This window comes from Podarcis liolepis, assembly GCF_965112155.1.
Source record: "Podarcis liolepis genome assembly, chromosome: Z".
Lineage (NCBI taxonomy): Eukaryota > Metazoa > Chordata > Lepidosauria > Squamata > Lacertidae > Podarcis > Podarcis liolepis.
Window position 1 is genome coordinate 14,476,948 of NC_139570.1, and position 23,581 is coordinate 14,500,528.

At 41.0% G+C, this 23,581-nt stretch overlaps 1 protein-coding gene across 2 annotated transcripts in view; it reads left to right on the forward strand.

The window, feature by feature from the left end:
* PCDH11X (protocadherin 11 X-linked) overlaps positions 1-22,135 on the forward strand; it is a 721,402-nt gene extending 699,267 nt beyond the window's left edge. For both annotated transcript variants that reach the window (XM_083486244.1, XM_083486243.1), the window contains 2 exons: positions 13,537-13,969; positions 17,298-22,135. In XM_083486244.1, the coding sequence (XP_083342370.1) occupies positions 13,537-13,928 (392 nt within the window). In that variant the 3' untranslated portion in view covers positions 13,929-13,969; positions 17,298-22,135. The remainder of the gene's footprint in view (positions 1-13,536; positions 13,970-17,297) is intronic.
* The last annotated feature ends 1,446 nt before the right edge of the window (positions 22,136-23,581 follow it).

Consider the following 23,581-nt stretch of genomic DNA (forward strand, 5'->3'; position numbering starts at 1 on the left):
TTCTTTGGTTCACTCATTGCCTCCTTGTAGGAAGCAATATTTTGGGTTCCAGGGACTTTGTCAGTGGAAGCTCCGCACAGCCTCCTTGATTCTCAAAGGAGACAGTATATTACTCAGATTTGAACTTGGGCAGTTGAATGTAGAATTTGATGTTTGTGGGTCTACTTAGTATGGGTCAGAAATTGGCTCTGCCTGCTGAAGGATTCCAAGGACTCAGGGTCTGAGACAATGACAGTGCATTAGAATTGACTGAGCATATTATATTGCAGAATAGCTTCTAGTTTAGTTTATAGCCACAATTTCAGACATTTTATTTACCAAAAAATATAATAATACACTCTAGTAGATTGCCTTTCGGGATGCTGAATTTTATACATTCGTCAAATGTAATATTATATCATTACATATACATTTTTGTTTTGCTTTGTCTTCCATCACAAATGGTTCCATAGATCTTTCAAGAAAAGCAGAACAATTGCCGACCATCTCTTATTCTACAAGTTACAGAAAAAGAGGAAAGCAGTTTACTCATTGATACTATTGATTTCTTAAAGGAAATTAAATGCCTAAGCAATTTTGTATTTCCACTCAACCCTATCAAAGGCTTTTTATAGAATTTTGGAGGAATGGAGAGGGACAGCTGCTAGCTTACTTAGTGCTTTATGCAGAGCAAAGTACATTATGCCTAGGTCTCACTGCTGTCTGATCATGTTGCCTCTTTGTTGTTGTTTATTGATTTATATATATTTCCAAACCACTTAGTCAAAGAGCTAAAAAGTTTTCATAATACAACCGGAGTAAATCACAGCTAAAACCCACAAAAGAATATATACATGCATGCATTAAAAAAACACCCCAGATAAAATCTGCACAGCTTTTGAAACAACTATAGATAACTAAATTATATTTGGGTAGGCTTCATGAATTTTTTTAGTATTCAGCAGACATCTAAAACAGTATATTGGGTGTGGCTGCCTAATGTCAATAGGCAAGGAAGTGCTGCTAGACTAAAATAATGACTTTCTGCAAATGCAGAACAAATTTTATGTGTGCTTGTAAATGAGACAAGGTGATACCATAAGTAAACTGGTCCTAAGGCATTACAGTGGTACCTCTGGTTATGTACTTAATTCGTTCCAGAGGTCTGTTCTTAACCTGAAACTGTTCTTAACCTGAAGCACCACTTTAGCTAATGGGGCCTCCCACTGCTGCCGCGCCGCCGGAGCACGATTTCTGTCCTCATCCTGAAGCAAAGTTATTTACCCGAGGTACTATTTCTGGGTTAGCAGAGTCTGTAACCTGAAGCGTATGTAACTTGAAGTGTATGTAACCCGAGGTACCACTGTAATGGCTTTATTTACTAATAATAAAACCTTGAACTTTGCAATAGCAAAATGGCAGCCAGTGTGTAATATGCACACAGATTCTTACCCATCAGTAATCACACTGAAGCATTCTGCCTCTGATAGTATTATTTCCTTCCATTTTCACCAAAAGTGATGCCAATATAGGATTTAATTTCAGGTCCATAGTGGCTGATTGATGTTATGAAAATGGGGAAAAAACAGGTCACAGGATATTGTCTACAACCATATTTTCCTATGTTTCCTCTCTCCTGAAATCTGTGTTCAAACAAGAGAGTTTTCTTTGTACAGTTGCAAATTTGCATTGCAACCATCCAGGAATCATGGGACTTTGTTGACTGATGGGCCACTTCTACAACAGTGTATTTCTATTTTTCTAGTGCTAGCCCTGGCCCCTACTTCCAATGGATAGCTTTTGTGCAACCATTTCTATGTCGCAGTGTGAGGGAGTTTTGGGGTGTGGGGATGAGAAGTTTCGGGAATGTCTGGGCTCAAAAGTTGGCCTCAGAGGTGGGGTTGGAACTGGTGAAATACTTTCTAGACTGATAAGATGCTGAGACATTAATGGAAACATTCTCATGCAAGGAACTGAGAATGTCACATTTGCTTGGGTAAGAATATCCATTAGCAGAGATCTTGGATTTACAGTTGAGATGCCAGTAAACTATGAATCTAGTTGAATGGGAGCACTTTCCATAATGATGTCATCTGGCAGGATCTAGAGCTATGTGCAAAATTATCTCTATTTGGGGAAATAGAAATTGAGAGGACGTTCTTCAGTTTCTCACAGGTGGATCTCACCATTAGCAATAATATTAGCAGAGCTTCTTTTTCACCTTAATGTTTTCCCCTAAAGTTGTTCCCTATGTTCCTTATCTGGTGTATCAGTTCTCTGTAAGCTGAGTGGGTTAGATCACTGAGGTTTGGTGTGTGGAAAGGTAACAGGTTTGCTTGTATGAGGATCTCAAATTATTCAACCCCTGGAACAGTTATATTATCTGAAAAAAGGGGGACACAGAGTCTGTGGGAAGAAGTGAATTTTCCTGACAAGGAGTATTCTGTGCGCCAATGTCTTCTCCTGCCAGTTAATCCTCCCTGCTAAGGTTGTACAGTGTGATTAAGCAGCCTAATATGCAAAAGAGAATTGAAACTCCTCCATCCAGTTTATGAGAATTAAAATGTACTTTCCATTAATAAGTTTGATCTGATGACCCCTACTAATTATGCATGAATGCATGAACCTTTTTATGGGATTTTCAAGGTTTTAGCTGGAGGACAGAGTTCTTCCTTCCTATTTTTTCTTTCTTTTTTTCATCAGCAGTAATGAGCAGTCATAGCTTCCTACCCACATGAAAATAAAGCTAAATGACATTAGTTTGGTTATATACTTCTCCTCTTAAGTGCCCTCATTTGGAACTGGCACATTTTAAATATATATATATATTTATTTATTTTTGTGGGAGAAGACAGTTAAGAGACTTTTTTGTAGCAACATAATAGCATATTTTGAAAGCTTAATTGAAGTCAAGATTTCTTTCCATTGTCATTTGATTTAGAGAAGTGCTTTGATTTTTTTTCTTTTGAGGTTTAAATAAGTGCTAAAGCAAATCAAGGGAGGGGGGAGTAGAATCACATCTGAAATCACAAAGACAGGCCTGAAGCCATAATTTTGTAATACAAAAGCCAAATATTCAGTTTGTTTAAAGATGTGTGTTCCACCTTGTTAAAAGTGTATATGTTACAGTGGAATGTCCAAAAATTTAGAGACCTTCAACCAACATGCAATTCTGAACCCAGCTAGTGAATACGAACCTAGGAAGCTGCTTTGTATTGAGTCAGACCCATTGGTCCATCTTGCTCAGTATTGTCTACACAGACCGTCAGCGACTCTCTAGGATTTCAGTCCGGGTGGAATTTCCCATGCATAAAACAATGGTCCCACTTCAGAAGCAAAGACCATGTGAATTCAGCCAGAGAGAGCCAGGGCATGAAGAACCTGGAGGTGTGGGAGAGAAGAATGTGCATTACTGCCTGCCCATTTTACCACGCTTGCTCTCCAGTAACTCTCCAGGATGTCCTCTTTTTCCAGAAACCCAGTGATCAACCCCCCCCCCCAAAATATTAATCCTATATTTGGGTTTATCGGCATAAGCTCAGAGATGAGGATGAGCCTCCACTTATCCTGAGCAGTGGCAAAGGGAGCATTCCATTGCCTCTCCATGGCCACTGCTGCCAGCTAGTAGGGGCTGCTGGACAGTGAGTGAGGAGGAGAGCATGCTGTCACTGAGGCCCAGCTCTGCATGACACGCCATCTCTGAGGGGCAGGCAGAGGACAGGGCCACCCTGGGTGCGGAGAAAAGAAAAGCAGAGCAGATTACAAGGAGGGTATGATATCAGTGACCAAGCTGAGATACATCTAGAATTATTCCTAAATGATTGTTGGCATGTGTTTCAAAAGGTGATACACAACATTGTGGGGAGATAGCTGTTCAAGGAATACCAGTGGGTGAAAAAGAACTTCTGTTTCAGTGTTTCTGACGAAGTGTGCATGCACACGAAAGCTTATACCCAGAAGAAACTTAGTTGGCCTCTAAGATGCTGCTGGACAATTTTTTATTTATTTTGACTGCGTCAGACCAACACGGCTACCTACCTGAATCTATATTAATTAAAGAACTTCATTATATTTTGGACACACACAAAACTGAGATTATGTGTGTGATATACTGTACCAGATATCTATCAAGTTGCAGCAGCAGCATTTGAGTGTACCTCACCCAATCTTCTTTTCTTTCCAACCCCTTAATCCCTGAGCAGGCACTACTTCCTCATTCTTAACACATCTTCAGTAAACTTTATAAAACACCATCACCAATAGCCTTTGCATGCATATAAAGAGGCTTCTCTCATTTAAATGATAGCATATACCATGTTGCCAGTGACTCTTGATTAAATAAATAATTGAACTTAAGTGTATACACATCTGTTTAATTGGTGCTAATTGGCTCTTATATGCCTGGTTAATGAGGGAATGGAATAATTATGCAATTGTTAAAGGGGATATAAATGCCTTTCCACAATGGCCGGAGTTACCTTAATTTGGCTAAGCAGCTTTCAGTTAATTAGCCTTTGTTTCACTTCCAAAGTGCCATCTTTAGATGCTCCCCCCGCCCAATAGCTGGATTGTAGTCCAGTTGACGAGCCATTGAGAATGTCATTATTTCTGCACCAGGTTTCCTTTAATCTAAACAGCATGCTGCATCCCCATGGAACTTGCAAACACATTTCTTGGTGGCAAGGCTGTGTAATTTGCTGATATTAGGGAATCCAATGCAAATTATGCCTCCCCATGCAACAGTGAAGGCTCTATTTTCAATGTGTTTTAATTTCTATTTGGCCATATGTATAAACCATCTTTTTTTAATGGTGGTAAACCCTGTTGGGATATCGCATGCCTGTTTATGTCAGAAAATATGATACATACACTGCTTCTGCCTAATCTCTGCCTAATCAGGAACCAATGCATTTCACTTAAGGCTGGTGAGAGATCTGGATAAATACTAGACTTTATGTCCCTTGAAATAGGGGCCAGATATTTATTCTTTCCTCCAGAAACCTAGGAGCAACCTGAGACCTGCAGTACCTAGCAGAGACTCATCTGCCCGGTCTGTAATCTCCATTTTGAGGCCAATGGGAATATCCAGTGTAAAGATATCCTTGTTCTGCTGGTGAAACATTGTTTTGCAAAGGAGAACACAAGTGCATTACCAAAGATTCTTGTGCAATAGATTACACAACAAGAAGCAGCCACTGCACAACAATCTTCCATAAGTACAATTGTTGCATTGGATTCCTTTGTTGTGCAACCTTTAAACACGTCCACCAGTGTAAGGGCTCTTGTACCAGAGTGGACAGAGAACACTGAGTATAGCTTGAGTAAGTAGAAGCTCTGAAGGGCTTTCTTGATCCTCATTGGTGTTGGCATTCTTCAACAGGGCCTTTTCAACACTGGCTCTGGCCTGATGGAACGCTCTGTCTCATGAGACCAGAGCCCTGTGGGAACTGATTTCTTTCCGCAGGGCCTGTAAGACAGAGTTGTTCCACCTGGCCTTTGGCTTGGAATCAGCCTGACCCCCCTCCCCCTCTTTCCTTTTCCTTCTGTGATGGAACCCCTATTTGGGGACTTCCTTGGCTTTTTTCTGGCCCACGTAGGACCAGTCTGGAATAGCTGGCCTTGGTGAAGATTTGACGTTTTATCCACCCAAACAGTTTTTGATCTGAGTTTCCACTGAAATGAGGCTGCATTTTAAGCTGTACTTTAATCCTGTTTTTAAGTTGTATTTTAATCTATTGTTTTTATACCTGATGTTAGCAGCCCTGAGCCCAGTCTTGTCCGGGGAGGGCGGGTGTCAGATGGCAGAGGTGGTTGCTCACAAGTAACCAGGCAGGACTCCGACCTGTCTTTTACAGGTTTTATTTAGGTGCAAAAACTATTTACAGTGCAGAACCCCAAAGTTCACGTCTGCCTCAATCGCTAGCAGAATCTGGGAGTGCTTGTTTCCTGGACCTGGACGAAGTGAATGGGTGAGCTCTTATGTATCCACAATGCAGGTTCAATATGTGGCACTAGCAATTAAAATGATACCAAGTAGCAGGGTGTGAAATATCTCTGTGGCTTTAGCTCGCTGCTTCCAGTCAGACTAAACCAACCTTCACTAACCTGGTGCCCTGCAGCCATGTTGGATTACAACTCCCATCCACCACACCCAGCTGGGGATAGCCAGGAGGTGAGCAGTTCAAGGTGGAACTCAATTTGATAAGGAAAATCTTTGTAAGGGCTCCTATCTGAGAATAATATACCTCTGAAAGCATGGTGAGTTGAGGAACAGTTTACTTCAAGGAAAACAGCAGGGGCTGATGGGAGCTGTAATATAAAACAGTTAGAAGGACACCAGGTTAGCAAGGACTACACCAGACAGTACTATACTATGTAGACAGATAGTTTGATAACAGCTAACTTTCTATGTTCTTATTTGGCAGCCATGTAATCATTTCAGTATTGCTGCTGCAATTATTTTTAAAACAAACAAACAAACAATAACAACAACAATTTACATTCCAAAGGGAGTGTATGTTTTAGAACAATCAACTAGACTGTCAGTGTTGACACATGGGACAACAGCAACTTTTATGCCCACCTAGTTTAATTAAGCAACAACAAAGCCAGGTCAGTGGTGACAATTCATGGATCTTCAACATATCTACAGCCTATTCAAATATCCTATTAATGTGATGGGGTTTAAGAGGTTTCTGCATGATAAAGTATGTGAAGAAAACATTTTGTAATAAGGACATTTAGACTACCCTGAGTATTCCAAGTATATGATGAACTCCTTTTAAATAGCCCCCTTTAAATACTTGATTGGTTTAATAGTCTTTATCAGGCATTTGTATCAAAATAGTATTACTTTTCATCCAAAATCATTGTAGTGTTGTCTGATATGCCCTGTTAAATAAAAGAAGTTCCTATCAATGTTTTAAGAAGGAGCAGTTCAAAAGTGAAGCGACTAATGAAATATTAAAACAAAGCCGTTGTTATTTATACCTTAAATCTAGCTCAACGCACCACCTTCATTCCAATACAGATGCTTTAGTGTTGCGAATATGCATCAAAATCTCTGTAAAATAATGCAGAACCATTACAATTCATTACAATTTCTCTTTTAAATATTTAAGGATTGAAGAGGAAAGAAAGGGGTTTATTGTTGTTGTTGTTAATGTTTATCCCCATGGGAAATTATTAGTTGCAAGGAACCTGCTCTCAAGCTCTTTCTAGTATAAATTAACAGGATTGCCCAATATTATGATGAAAATGTATGGAGAATATATTAATTTAACACAAACTTTGGAACCAAGGGTTTCCTTTTCCAATAATATAAGACAGTTCACTTGTCCTTGATTTTTTTTCTTTTTAAAGAATAAGCTCTTTATAACAGACAAAAAAGTTAAAAGAAACCTGTCAATGACTAATGTGCATTCTACTTCACTCTATGATTAAAGAACTGTAAAGCTTTGGAACTTTTAATCACAGTCTTATTTTTCCCTCAAATTTATTTAAACTTATATGGGAAAACTAAAATATTCATGGCAATCTGTTCCCAAAGGCATTTTATTATTAAACCAAAAAGAAAAGAAAAAAGGGGGGAAAGGTAGAGTATATTATAACAGCAATCATTTTAGGGGTTCTACATTAAAGTGTCTTGGTACTGACCTCATTAAAGCAACCCGACTTATACTAACAGACGACTTCTACTTTGTTCTTCATTTTTACTGTCATTTCGGGTCTCTTACATAGCTAAAGCTGCTAAATTATGGTACCCAAGTGGCTACTTCAGGCCACCAGAGTAATTCTGAGCCATAATTTCCTCACATTAGGCCACACTTCCCGCATAGACGGGAGTACAACCTCTAGCAAGAAACCGGCATATTCCTTATTAGCTATTGGCTGACATGAGCAGTTTAAGCTTGTCATCGGCATCACTTGAGCAACTTCCTGCTGAGCAGATAAGACTGCAATGTGCTGCTGGAGCTGTTTAATAAGAAATGTTCCAGCAATTGAGAGAGCCACTTCTGGGCTGCCGAACGAATGATGCTGGCCCGCCAGCCATGTATTCATATATGTACTGTGTTGGGGAAATATGAAAAGTAGAACAGCAATGGCATAATTATGGCAATTTGCTTAATTGTGTGCTAATTGTTGCTTGCTTTGTGATGAAATAAGAGTGGGTGCGAAGGAAGGTTGGATGGCTCCCATCCAGAAGTGTGTCAAACTCTGTGTTGGCTTTTGTTGAGACTTAGCTAGACTGAACATTTTGCATTACACAACACTAAGGAAAATTCACTGTGTTTAAGTGATTTTTCTAGTGTTTTCTTTTCTTTCTTTTTTCAGTTGCAAACAGGCAGCTATACTATGATTCAAAATCCCAGCAGTACAGGAGTGGCCCATTTTTCATTAATAGAACAGTTCCATGGGGACACACAGGGATTTTCCAGAATGCATGCAGATAATTCCCTGGCTTGTAAAAGAGGACAGATGTTCCATATTGATAGGCTACACCAGAGCCTGTGTGTGTGTGTGTGTGTGTGTGTGTGTGTTTAGTTCTTCAACTGTAATCAATAGGAAAGTTAAGAACATATATAGCTGACTAGGCTTCATGCACATTTATTGTATATTTGCCCAATTGATTTCAATGTGACTATTAAATCTTGGACAAAATGTATGCTGCTTGACGAGAGTAGATGTGTTCACATGCTGTGTTTATCAAGTGTACTTTCCGTGTCCCTGTGTGCACAAAAATATCAGCTGTGTAATCATACAATTGTTCACATGCAGTGTTCAGTCTGTGTATACAATAGTTGAGCTGAACAAACCAGTTAGTGTATCTTCTTTAACGCCAACACTTATAAACGTGTAGGAACATTGGAAGCCATGAGTCAGATGATTGGTCCATCTAGCAAAGTATTAAATGCACTGCACTGAGTGTTAGTGACTCTCCTGTATTGCAGGCAGGGTTCTCTCTTAGCCCCAGCTGCAGATTCCAGGGCTTAAAACTGGGAGCACCTGCATGCAAATTAAATGCTCTAACACTAAGCCATGGCCCAGCTTTTAGAGACAGCTTGAACTAGTCTTCATTGTAATGTGTGAACAAGTCTAGTGTCAGATGAGTTCTGAGGAGTCTAGGCTTCAAATATCACCTCCGCCATCCATCTCACTAAGTGCCTTCTAGCAGCTTCAATTGGTTCACCAGCTATGGCTGTTCCTGGACAGGGATAGCCTGACCATTGTAGTCCATGTGTTGATAACCTCAAGGCTATATTACGGTAATGTGCTCTACATGGGGCTGACCTTGGGTCTGGTTCAGAAACTTCAGCTGGTGCAGAATGCAACAGTCAAACTGATGGGTGCATCTGGGCAACAGCATGGAACACCATTGTTAAAACACCTGTACCAGAAGTCCATCTACTACTGAGCCAGGTTCAGGGTTCTTGTATTAATTTGCAAAGCCCTAAACAACTTAGGTCCATGGTACCTCAGGGATCACCTGAGCTCTTATATCCCAGCTTGATCACTAAGATCATCTGCAGGTGCGTCACTGGTCAGTCCTTGAGTTGGCAAGGCTCACTTCATAACAATTAGTAGAGACTTTAGTGTCATTGGCTCAGTATTACAGAATACAGTGGTACCTTGGTTCTCGAATTCCGGGAGTCTGTTGGACTCCTGAAACCATTCGAAAATCAAGGTGCTGCTTCTGATTGGCTGCAGGAGCTTCCTGCACTCAAGCGGAAGCCATGTTGGATGTTCAGCTCCTGAAAAACTTTCACAAACCGGAACACTTACTTCAGGGTTTGAGGCATTTGGGAGACGATTTGTTCAACAACTAAGCCACACAAGAACCAAGGTCCCACTGTACTCTGCCGGTAGAGAGGTAGCTGAATCTGCTGAAAGCCTTTCTATTCTGTCAAGCCTATGCAAGCAACCAGGAACACCTCTTTCCACAATAGTTAATTGTTTGATTTTAACATATCTATCTATCTGTCTATCTATCTATCTATCTATCTATCTATCTATCTATCTATCTATCTATATCTATCTATCATCTATCTATCTAATGGTTTTATGTGCTATTATTTCAAACCGTGCTGATTTGTTAAATGAAATAGTGGTGTAATATATCAGTGTACTTGGCCAAGGCACTGTTTATCAGTCAAACCTACCTTTGCTGGGTTGTTGGTGTGAATAAATGAGTGGATACATTAGAACCAGGTACTGTATACTGCCCTCTTTGGAGAAAGTGCTGGACAATATATATATTGTCCCAGACACTGGGCACCTGTCATAACCAACATTAGTTATACTTGGAGCAGACCCATTGAAAGGAATGGATGTAATGTAGGTCCATTAAGTTCCGCTGGTTTACTGTAACTTAGATGGATGCACTCCATTTTCTTTGCCAGGCAGATTGCAAGGCTGTTTGAGCTGTTGCTTTGAAGAAACTGGTTCAATTGCCCCTGAGGAACTATGTCCTGACACAAAACACACTGGGTCCAAGCGAAATGATTCATGTGCATCTTTGTGATCTCTATGGCATTTCCAAGGGCAGCAGCTATCAAGTCTGCTTAATTTGTGGGGTTTCTGTTCCTTTTACATCACAGGAAAGCAAGAATGCTTTACCAGCCTCTTTGTTCTACTATCTACTATTATTCCTCATGGATAATCATATCTCGATCCCCATTTATGCTTGCTGTATCTGACTTTTGTCTCTGATAAAAGCCTCCCTCGATGGATAAGAAGAAAGATTTAGAGAAGTCAATTGGGTTAAGTGATTTAAAAAAAACAAAAAAAGAACCTCAAGGATAGCTACTGGCAATACTGCAACAACCTTGATTCTTGTCCCACACTCCACTTCTATATATAATTACTGAAAACTCTTTTAACCTACGAGTGATACAGGCTGATGAACAATGAATAAAAGCCTTTAAACTGCTATGCTTGTAAGTCAAACTCAGATCTGTATATTTGAGGAGACAGGAATTCACCTGACAGCCTTAAAGGGGGGAAAAAGTTCTTATTTCTGGGGCAGACAAATTAAACAAATATGATCCCACTGTTTGCTCCCCAAAGCAATTTGGAGTTCAAATAAGAACAGGATGTGTACTTTTACTGTGTCTGTGTGTGATCGACATAAAAACAAAAAAAGAGAGACAATAGTACTTAAAACCCAGGAAATTCCGCTTTGCCCTGACTCTGCAAATAATGTGGTAGTTTGATCAGGTATGTGTACTGTAGCTATAAAATAGAGTCACAGCAGGTATATTATCCTGCAGACTTTCTTCTTTTTCTTCTACCTCACAGTGAAAATAGATTCTGGAAAGAGACAGAGAATGAAAGACTAAGAACAAATGTGGGGGGCCCTGCCCATATGGGTGGTTGCATTATACTCATTAAGATGCATGGAGCACTTCTCCACCAACCCCAGTCTGCCTTTAGCCAGTCCCCACCTATTCCTTCCTACTTGCAACCTGTTCAGGGTCTGGCACAGCTTGTCAGCTTCCTCCCCTCTTGTCTCTATGTTGCCGTCATAGACAGGACCAGTTCAATACATTTTGGCACCTGATGTGAACCACAAAATGGTTCTGGAGTAGGGAAGAATGGGTGAGTGAACAACTACATCAGGAACAAGGGAGGAAGAAAGATCTACATTGGAAACAAGGTGGGGAGGAGACCACCAGTGACATGCCACTGTAGAGGAGGCATGGGGTTGCTGCCAAGGAGGTGGCGGATCCGGCCTCCAAGGAGTATACCCACAGCCTTTGTTGCTGCAGCAGTGGGTATGTATTCCTTGGAGGCCCAATCTACTGCTCTGTTGCCTCATCTTGCCTCTTGGGTAGGCTGGCCCTGCTCCTAGAACTCAGCATGGAGGAAGGTGGGGGAATGAAGCAGATCTGAGTCACTGAGCCACATCAGGTACCCTCCACATTCAGACAAAAAGGCTGTTTCACAAAAAACAAAATCAGGGTTTAAACCAAAGTTTATGCAGAGTTGCCATATGTACTCTTTTTCCAGGACACATCCTCTTTTTCATGGGTAGAGTCACCATAGCTATCCATAGTCAAATGTGAATGCACTGGTGAAGCATATCCCAGCACTAGTGCACTCTCCACTCACAAACCGAGTCCTGCTGACTGCAGGGGTCTACTTAGCCAGGGTGTTACCTGTGGGTAACATATTGACACAGCAACGCCCAGCAGGATTGAACTCTCTGCTCCCCATCTGGTTAACAGAAGGTTCAAGTTAGTTTTCTGCAGTGTGGTTTTCGGGGTGTGCATGCCCTCCCTACTGTATGTTTAAGAGTGTTAAAAATCCTATTTAAATGTAAGACTGACTCCTGAAGTATCTGGTTCTACTTTGGAATTAGGGAATCATGTAAATTCAATGTGCATTCCTAGTTTCTGTGTATATACATAGATATAGAGCATGTTGCATTATGTCTGCAGGTTCCTTCTACAACAGTGGACAACCATGTTATCCATAGCATCAAAGCTTAAGACTTCATACTCTGCCTTCAAAAATATATCTTTGTATTTGATGCAAATGAGAACAAAAGCACCTAAATGAAGAGACCATAAAAACATGAAGAGTGAAAATAATTCTCTCTTTTTTTTGGTGTGCTGAAAGTTATAGGAAGTGTAATTCTGTGGTGGGTGGAGTTCTACTCATCTGATTCAGAATGAGGCTATTTCCCTTCTTCCACCAGCATAGGAAAAAGACCACATATTTGATAACTTAAAAAAAAAAAAATTACTTACAAACTTCCCAAAGGCCAGATTCTTGGGCTTCAGAAAGCTGCACAGGCAGTAAAACTTGGCTTAGTTACAAAGTGATGAAAGTTCCTAAATTACTGGTAGAGGAACTAAAGAATGGCTGGTGAGAGCCAAGAGGGGTGAGCTGGAGCCTCTAGCGCAAACATCTCCACATGCTGAGCTTCTCAGGTAGACTGGAGAGAACAAAGGCTTGATTACCTACCAGTAGTTCCTCTCTAGTTGAGGGAAGTGACTTAGCTAAGCCTGGCAGGGCAGCATGCTCTATGCATTAATTAGACTTAAGCACGTTGTTATATGAGACTGGTTAACCTGAGACTGGTTATCCCACATGAAGCAGGCTTCAGATTCCCTCTCCAGCATCTCCTGGTAGGGCTGGGAGAGCTCCCTATCTGAACACCCAGAGGGTTGGTGCCAGTCAGAGTAGACAGTATTGAACTAGAAAGAGCAATGGATTGATTCAGAATAAAGTGACTTCCTATGTTGCTATAAATGTCCATAGTTAATGAAATCATACATGTATAATTACAATAAAGCTAAAGAGTTATTCAGTTGACTAGTGTTCTGAAACTTGTTACCCCAGAACATCACAAATAGAATTCATCAGGAATGGAGAACTTGTGTTCCTCTCACTGTTGCTGGACTCCTAACTCCCATGAGTCATAGCTGGCATAACCAGTTCTCAAGAAGGATGGAAGTTGGAGTCCAGCAACATCTGGAGGGCCCCACCCCTGCTCTACAAGAAATAAATATTCTTAAATGACACCTAATCTTCTTCTCTTTTCTTTTTAAGCTATTGAAGTGAACCTCCAAAAAGCTCTTGCTGAAGCTTCTGAAACCTGCACGCAAGAATGTCTCATCCTTGGCCATTCTGACAATTGCTGGATGCCTCCTTCCCTGACACAGTACCAGCAATCCAACCCTCCTTTGCCAGCATTCGGCTTCCAGCAAGGATGGGGGTGTGGAGCCATGCCAGAGGGAAGGCACACCCTTGGAAGGCCCCTTCCGAAGGATGATACTGACAAAGGCCAAGGGGGACCCAGGCCTCAGTTCTACAACACCTGCGAAAGACACTGCACCAGTGAAGACCCAGTCAAAGTCATTCCTCTTGCAAACTTCATCCCGGCCCAGGCAGCCTCCATATCTGGGAAGAACGCTACTTTGATCCATGAGCACCAACTATAAAGGCATACCTTGACAAATCAAGCTATTTCGGGCTTTAAAGTGTGAGTGTATATAGGCACAGCTTAACACAATTATAATGCATATGCAAACCTATTCAGGTTTGTTAATATTCATGTATATAAGAATTCTGAGTTGAAGCTGAAGACCTCTATACTAAGTAACAAGTTAAAGGAAATTCAGCTTAATCAGTATATAACAGTATGCAAAAAACAAAAGGGAAAAGGGAAACAAAAAAGTGTGATTCTTTCCCCAATGAGCTGTCATGACACAAAATATCATTTAAAGACAAGGCTGGTATCCCTTTTTTGATAGAAGTGACAGCGAGTTTTGGAAAAGATCTGCTCAGCAACCGTCAAAGAGGAGAACTTTCAGATAAGCTCTTTGCTTTCAGGTCATACTTTTAACTTGTACAGAATAATAATAATAATAATGAACACCCAGTATAATTATTAAGTATACTCATGACAGAGCCTTGCAATTCTTCATGAGGGAACTAAAAATGGAAAGTAAAGGATTCCTGTTATGTTGGTGAGTTCCAAAAGGGGAAACATTAGGAAGGGGTGGTATGGTACATGCAACCCACAATATAGCATGTGCCTTCCAGAAAACCAAAATGATGAAGGGTGGTATAAACTGTTTAAAACAAACAAACAAAAGTGATCTGTTCACATGCACTTGAAGCACCTGAAGAGATCTGAGCCTTTGCAATATTGCATTAAATGTGCAATAAATTTATTCTCCACCGTAGCCTAGGGAACACACACCTACAATGTCCAGTATCTTCTGGCTTGATCAGGGCATCTTGCTTAGTGCTGGGTTTGTAAGCGAAGAAGGGCAAAGACATTTAGGAGAGGAAGGGCTGGTGTGGTATCACAAAGGGTTGCAATAGATCGGTCTCTTCCAGCCTTGCAAACTGCAGGGAATTTGATGCGTTGTTTCCTCTATCCTACCTGTGCTGCAAAGCTATCACTGAGAAACTGGTGATGAGGTGTGGAGAGGGAATATATATATATATATATATATATATGGGGGGTCCACCTGGGGAGCACATTTTGTGTGTGTGTGTGTGATATCCTGCAGCTCCGCATGCCATTTAAAAAAGCACAATGGCATGGGCCCCATCTGCACTATGCATGTAAAGCGGTACTGTGCCACTTTAAATGACCATGGTTCACACACACACACACACACACACACACACAACCCCCCCCCCCGGAAATGTGGTTTGTTAAAGTGTGCCGAGCATTGTTAAGAGACCTCCCCTATTCCCCTCACAGAGCTTAAATCGCCAGGGTAGTTTAATAGTCAAACCTTCTTCCCTCTGGGAATTATAGTTCTGTAAGAGGAATAGGGGTCTACTAACAACTCTCAGCATCGTAAATAAACTACCATTCCCAAGATTATTGAGTATTTAAAGCAGTATGATAATGCTTAACATTTATAGTGCAGGTGGGGCCTAGATCTCAGCCCAAACAAGGTCACAGTGTGAATGTGATGGTGTTACCACGATAAGCAGTCGTTCCGATTTTGTTATGTGAAACATTAAGGAGGGAAATATTTTCTTCTGAAAGGGTGTGAGGAAGGACTATACCTTCTAGTATCTGATTTGCTTTGTAGCAGCAATCTGGGGGGAAAGCGGGGGCAATATAGAATCAAATGTCCCCTCCCTGGCATTCAAACTGATTATTAGCTTCTTTTGCCCTCCTTGACTTTTTCACATAACTGTTCCTCTGACAGGCTGCAAGGTGCCATGACACCATCAGGTTTACAACATGTGGTGTATAAGTAGAAGTATAAATAGCCCCTGGCAGGGGGATTTCCCCTTTTCACCCCCAAACATTTTCCCAACAAAATTAACAAACCTACAAACCAGGACAGAGCAATAAAGAACCCAAGCTAGCCAACTTGGAGGAGAGTACCATTAAACCTTTTACAGCACAATCCTAACCATGTCTTCTGAGACATACGTAAGTCTTATTGAACTACGCTAGCTAAGTGGGGTTGGGATTCTAGCTTTAGGCAGGGGAAGCAGCAAGACATTTCAGATTATCATACAGGAGACGATATACCTCTTATCTTCCACTTTTTCACGTATTATTTTCACAAGTATAGTTTTGATCAGCAAAACATCCCCAAACCAAGACATAACCTACCTTATTTTGGAGTATGACTGCTTGAAGACACACACACACACACACACACACAATATCAGGGGTGCAGAACCTCAGACCTGGAAGTTCAAAGCACCATTCCAGCCTTTCTGGCCCTTGTAACTTTCCCCAATGCTGTGTTTCCCCATCAGGCCACACCCATCTCCTCTGGTCATACCCCCCACCACCAGACCAAGGCTACATGCTCATGTGCTTTTTCCTGAGTGGAATATGTCCCTGAACTGTGACAGAGGATAGGTGGAGAGATGTGCATGCAGGGCGTAGAAACCTCTGACATTTGCACAGCTGGAGTGTAGCCTGCTGTATAAATGTAAGAGCCACACTTGTTGCTCTGTACACTTTTGTGTCTGGGTCCACCTACATGTTGCCTTTCACCCTATGCATCACTGGCCAGCCCCCCCCCCCCCGGTCTTCTTTGAAGTTTGCCCACACAGGAATGCTTCCCTTCAGCTGAAAAAAGAATCCCCCGGCTCTGCTGTATATTATGTCTCTGTGGGTGGCTATAAAGATTCCTAACTATTCTTATGCCCCTCGATTCCCCTATCAAATAGTTAGACCTTTATGAGTTGTGTTGTGCCTGGCCCATGCAGAGCTTATATGAGGCCCAAGTCCCAAGTCTTGTTAGACTTAGATTAAAAACTAAAACACACAAAAAAGCAGCTGGTCCCTGGTGGGGGCCCCAACCAGCTTAGCCCTCTGAGGCCCAGGGCAAGTGTACCTGATTGCCCTCCCCCACCCCCCCACTCTCTGCATGGGCCTGTGCTGTGCCTCTTGGTGGTAAGCAAGTATCCTCTAGGAGACAACATTGTGGTAGTGAATGTATGTTGTCAGTTCCTGTAGGTTTCACTCTGTAACTTCACACGCTGTATGCAAAAGCCATTAGGCAAAATAATTCTTGGCATTTTTTGCTCAGTCTATGCTGAAGCAAATCACTGGCATTAGTCTAAAGAATGAGAGGACCAGGAAGCAAATGTTTGATGGATGTAATTATGAAGTCCCCCTTGTTAACGTTATTCTGTAGCAGCTCAAGGTGATGTACCAGAGAAGATTAGACATTCATGACTGATCTCTGTGTGCTAGTTTTCATATACAGTATAATGAATAGCGAGTAAAGGCTATACCGGGTACAGAAAATATGTCTTCTTCTTTTTTTTAATATGAAAGAGTCCTGATCCACTTGCTTTTTCTTTCTCCCTAGCCTTTGATTCCTGCAGTCTTGTACATTCTGCAACCAAATAACCTGTCTGTAACACAATCGAACAGCTTTCCTAGCTCCAATTTTACTTTACCACAGACAATCGAAATTTGATGGAGAGAAGGAAGCAAAGTGTGATTGAAAAAAAAGAAGAATCTTTTCCTGTGAAAAGAACTTCATGTAGGCTCATCAATGTAACTTTAAAATCTGTAACTTATGAGCAAACCTCTGTGTGTATAATTACTGTAATATAAAATGGCTTGTAAATTTATTGAAATTCCTGTTGCTGAGGGTTCCAATGAATGCTAACAGAGTTTCTCTGTATTGCCCTCAGCAACTATAAGTAGCTTTATTATCCCCACTGTTATTCTGAACACATTTTGCTTTTAACATGTAATGTAAAGTAATACTAATAATAATAATAATAATTACAAGAGAAGTTTCACTTTTAACTTTCCAGTTGCATTTAATTCATATAAAGCTCAGGCTATGTTATTGTGTATCTTTCCCTAACCCCACAAAATGCTTTGTCTGAGATAGGGCTCACTGCATGTAAATTCTGGGATACATGTTAATGCTTTAGATACTGACACAACGACTCAACACCAATTCAAGCACAGTAAATACTTTGACAAATCAATCAGAAAGCAGCTTTGGTTCCAGGAAACCTTCACTTAAGTCTTCAGTGTTCGCTTTGTATTTAAAAGGAAAAGGAAAAGCTTCTTTGTTGTTTTAGAAAATAGTTGACATAGGCCTTGATCATGCACATGCACACATAATTGTTAAGTTTAAAGTTTACTTCTTCCATTTTAAAAAAAGTTAATCTTACAAAATATTGTTTATATGCCCTATTGGCGGGGGGGGGGGGCGGGGGCGGGGGCGGAGAGAAAGTTGATTAAGTTTGCATTTAAAGGCAAGCCTAGCAAATCCAACCAAGCTTTTCAGCTTGTAGAAGGTGACAGACTGTGCTGGAGAGCTTTTTATATCCGTGGAAGCTGCCAACACCTTTTAGAACCTTTTGCATAACTGGGGTTCTCAAATGTGTTATGAACCTCCATGGAATTATAAGGCTCTCACTGCAAACAGTCTCTTACCACACAAGGAAGGCAAGGAAAATGTTGCTAGAGGAGTGGGTGGTGCTATCACACTCATCCCACTACAACCCACCTCCCATGTAGCCCTCTTTCTAGTGCTTGAAGCGGGCTTATAGGTGACCTAAATGTCTGCACCTGATAAGAAACGAGTGGTTGTTGAAACTTCTCTCCCAAATTATAACAAGCTTGTAGCTTTCATACCAGATCTAAGCTCTCAATACATCCATGGGGGGCAGGGTATATATGCTACATTACAGTTGAGAAGCAAGACTTTACTTCAACCACAATGTCAGTACCTCCAGAATTACTTCTTATGCAAACTCACAGTTCAGTGGTATATGTTGGAAAATTCTGCTTGGTTATTTTGCCTGCTGGATACCTAGATCTCAAAGATATGTGGACTGCTCACTTGACTTGCTTGTGCAGGTCCAATTTTTATGGGATTTGCACAAAAGAACTTAAAGGTGATTTTACCCAGTGTTTGTTCCAACAAATAATAATGATGATGATGTTATTATTTATATGGCCCCCATCTAACTAGGTTAGCCCAGACTAAGATTCCATCAACCTATGTGTTGGTGTCTTTGATTTCCCCTGAGCATAGGAAGCCCTGCATTGACTTCTGAACCCTGACATAGAATGACAAGACTACTAAATTATGAAAAAATCATTGGTAAAACATAAAGTTTCCCCAAACTAGCTTTCTTATATCCACTTGAACAGCTAAAATATTGAGCTGATTTTACCCATCCATCAGAATTAAATGGCTTCATCTCCTAATGGCAAATTGAGAGTGCTCTCATGGAAAATCAATACACAAAAAAGTTCATAGTTAACATGTTTTAAGACCTTCATGGTTCCTGCTAGGTCTTGCCACAATATATTAGGGGAGGGGGAAAATTGTGTCTATGAACTTTATGGTGCTTTTAAGCTATATAGGAAGAATTAAATATCAAGACTTAAAACTACTGGGGGGAAACACCGTTTATCGGATTAGATTGCTTGCATTTTGAATGGTTACTACTAATGCATTCATATGCACAAAACCATCCATGAGGCAAGGTGAGGAAGCAGCAGGCTCCAGAGCGTTGGAAGGGGTGGCAGATTCGGCCCCCATGGGGTGTGCTGATCACTGCTTCTTGCAACTTGTTGGCTGCTGAGCTTCCACTGCCCACTGCCACTTCCTCTGTTGCCTGCCTGCCTACCATGTGACCATCCTCCACCATTGGGCATTCCAGGGAGGAAGAGGAGAAAGAGGAGGTGGTGAGAGGCAGCAATTATTATTATCTTTGGCAGCTCCAGTAGAACACCCTGGGACACACATGACATAATGTATTATATTAATTATTATAATTGCTTCATCTGCATCTCAGGCTTCCTCCAAGGATCTCAAAGAGATAGATGTTACATTTAGAACAACCCTTTGAGGTAGGTTAGACTGAGCAATGTCATTTTAGCCCCAAGTCACCCCAGTGAATTACATAAGTGAGTGAGGGCTTGAACCCAGGTTTCAAAAGTCCAGACTACTATTCTAATGAACACATTTGTAATAGTCTCCTTAGGTAAAAACTAAGTTTCTCTCAGTACCACTAAACAGCTGATGATGCTATGTTGTATCGCTTATCTTCAGTATAAAACAATTCATTCCAATAGGGGCTCAAGGCTTTTCAAGTGTTCCAATCAAGCAGTAGAAACAAACTGCTGCCTGTTCTGCATGCAACTGAGATTTTTACATGTTTGAGCCCTCAGATTTGAACACTTGAAACACCCACTTATTCTATTCTTGATGCCTTCAGCTAAACAGGCTCTGATTATATATCTATAAAATCTGTGTGAGAGGTTTGATAACAATCAGATATGTGGAATTGAAATCTGATGTCTCATTCACATGTGCAAGTCATCATGATGACGTCATTAAGTGACGCCTATGTGAACCGACTAGAGAGCAAAGTATTAACACTATGAGCTACTGTGGGAGTAGAATCTCTGTTCCATACACAGATGTCCCTTAGCTAATGACCTCCTATATTCATACACAGAGAGAGATAGAGCACTTCCTCTCAGAAGCTCCATGTGCACTTCCATTCATTTTTCTTCCTTTTTTTTAATTGGTTAGGAACATAGGTCAGATAATTGTTCATCTAGCTTAGTGTTGCCTACTCTGTCTGGCAGCAGTTCTCCTGAGGCACAGGTACAGGTCTTCTCATCATCTGTTGCTTGATCCTTTTTTAAACAGGAAGTGCTGGGGACTAGTAGTGGCTAGTGAAATGATGTTGATGGGGCAGCGTTACTCTTCTAGCTTCCTAACACCATGGGTCACATGCTTACTGAGAAGGAAAGGGGAAGGGTGCAACACAGCAAGATTGACTTGGTGCAACATGTGGCAGCAGAAGCATCAGATTGGCTCTGCCACCATGCATCACACTGGGCCAAGCTCCATGCACTTCAGTCCTCCCCTGAAACTACAAAGCTCATTTATGCCATGTTGTTTTGGATGGGCTAGGCTTAGTGGCAGAGACCAGTGTTGCATGCAGTAAGTCCTATATTCAATCCCCAGCATCTCCAGTTAGAGCTGAGAGAGACCCCCGCCTTAAACTTCAGAGAGCTTCTAGCCAGTCCTTGCAGGCGATACTAAACTGCATGCATCAATAGATCAGTGAAGTTTCCCATAGCTTCCCCCACTTCCAAAACTGTGGTTAGGGATTCACATGGGACAGCCAGCATGCTACATGATGTCTCACGCCAATAACTACTTCATTTTTTAATTTTGAATGGAGGAACACTTATCTGGGTACACATTTCATCAGGTGCACAAATCTCTCCCTTCATTGACAGAAATTCCATGCAGGATGATATGCCCCTTACAGTGTTTACAGAGAGCTCCAGAGGAGGAATACAAGCCACACTCTTCAGGCATTCTCTAGTCATTTTAATTAATCACATGAGGGTGTTTGTGTGCACAAACAAGTGTGCTCGTTGTGCCCCATCACCACCCTGATAATCCTCCAAACTCAGAGAGAGAGAGAACTCCTGTACTTGTGGAAGCTCCCTACCCTTTAAAAAAATCATTCTGGCTTTTTTCAATTCCTCTTTTGTCCCCAGTTTTGGGCTAAGTTTCACATTTTCTGCACTAGTTTGCATAAATGCACAGCATGTCCCCCCCAGGGTGTTCATTTTTGTACATGTTTGTTGGCTTGGGGGTAGCATTGCCAAATGTGTGTACATTCTGAAGGATGGGTGTGTTTCAGTTCAAGTTTTGTGTCCTATTTTCCCCAATACAATTGTTTCTGTGCACATTTTCTCCTAACATTTGCCATCTTTCTTTTGCCGGGTGGGTACAGGTCTTTTTGGTGAGAGGTCGGGGCTCTGCATGACAAATTTCAGGGAAGAGTACATATTTCAGAAGATGCAGGTTTTGTATGTTCATTTTAAAATGTGAACAGCTTAAGTAGTTTTCCTTCCATCTTTGGGGAAGGGCATTCAGAATGGTGGTGAGGAGGGAGAGCTAATGCATAAATTCCCTTTGCCCCTCCCCCTCCCCCTCCATGGGTTTAATTAACTTGACTAGAGAATACTTGAAGAGGACAACTGTGCCTGAATTATCTAGCATACAAAATAATAATAATATGTGGACTCTTTCTGAGTCTTTCTCGCCAGTACCCAATAACATCCATGGACATTTACACATGTTACCATATCTAAGCAATCATCCAGTACCATCTGTGTCATCTTATTTAGTCATCTGGCTTATTTTACTTTATTTGCCTGAAATTGATTTTTTTTTTTAAAAAAAAAAGAAACCTAAAACTATATACTACAGTACATACTGTGTAGCTACAGAGATTTATTTCATACTATATATTATAAATGGGAGGGGGTGCACTTTTTGCCTTCCTCAGATGAACAAAGTGTCAAACAATGTTTAAAACCAGGAACGGTTTTGTTTTAAAACATGTTTGTTGGAAATAATACTGTGTTCCTTTCTAGCTGATTCACACATCTATGCACAACAATAGGTTTCTCCTCACTCTGCATTGGTTTGTGCAATGTGTGAAAACTGACTCTCTCTGTTTCTCTGACTCTCTCTCTCTCTGTATATATATATATATATATATAATTATAAATAAATATATATGGTGTCTGAGGTAGCATTAGGTTGTAGCAAAAGCGGCCGGTGGAATCAACGCAGAGCGAGCCTCTAAGCACTGGAATCATTGCCACTTACTGGCATGTGGCAGAGCAAGGCAGCAGTGAGTTTGAGGCAACTTTTGTGCCCAACTGGGAGGTTCAATTTGGTGCCAATGGTGCACCCTAATTACCTTCACTGCTGCCTTACCACATGCACATGCCATCCCAGGAAGCAGTGATGAGATCAGCTCCATGGCCGGGAGATCATCTCCATGACCCCTCCTCACCACACCAGCCCCTCCTGGGTTATAGAACACCTCTCCTTGTGGTTAAATCTGTGACACAGTCATCAATGGGCATCCATGTGCAAACTGCTTCTTAGGGGAGGGGGTTTGGGCTTTTTTTAAAAAGGATTTTTTAAAAAATCCATTTTGAATTAAAACCAGTTTTCAAGTTATACTTAGAGGGATGTTGCAACTGTTCCTTTCTCCATCCTAGAGTAGCTTCATTCTGAAGTGTGAATAGGATTCTGCCAAGAGGGGAAGAAGAAAAAACAGGAGTGGAAATAGGCAGCAGTATGTTTGATTGCTGAGTATAATAAGAAAGTCAAATTTCATTTGGTTTTGTAGATTTATTTATTTTTTAAAGAGCTTGCCGTCTTTACTGCACTGTTTCCCTCTCCGTTGATCAAACCAAATTCTTCTCAGCAATGAGTGATATCTTATTCTAAATCAAAATAAACATAGATTATTTAGAAACTTGTTCTTAATTATTTAGAAATTATTTCAGACAGAAAAAGAAGAGTCATTGTCAGCATTTAGGTGCAGCCTGTTGATGCCTGCAAATTAAAAAGACCCCCCCAGTGTGTGGGCTCTCTTGACATAAATGTGTGATTAATCTTAATTGACAAAAGAAAATAGGCTCCTTTAACAACCTTTGTTTAATGAGGGCACAATGCATTGGCCAAATTATATGTGCTGAAATTGGAGCAAGGTTCATAACAGTCATCCTCTTGTACAAATCCTACTTGTTTTAGGTCTGGGCTTTATCTTTTTGTAAAAGTAA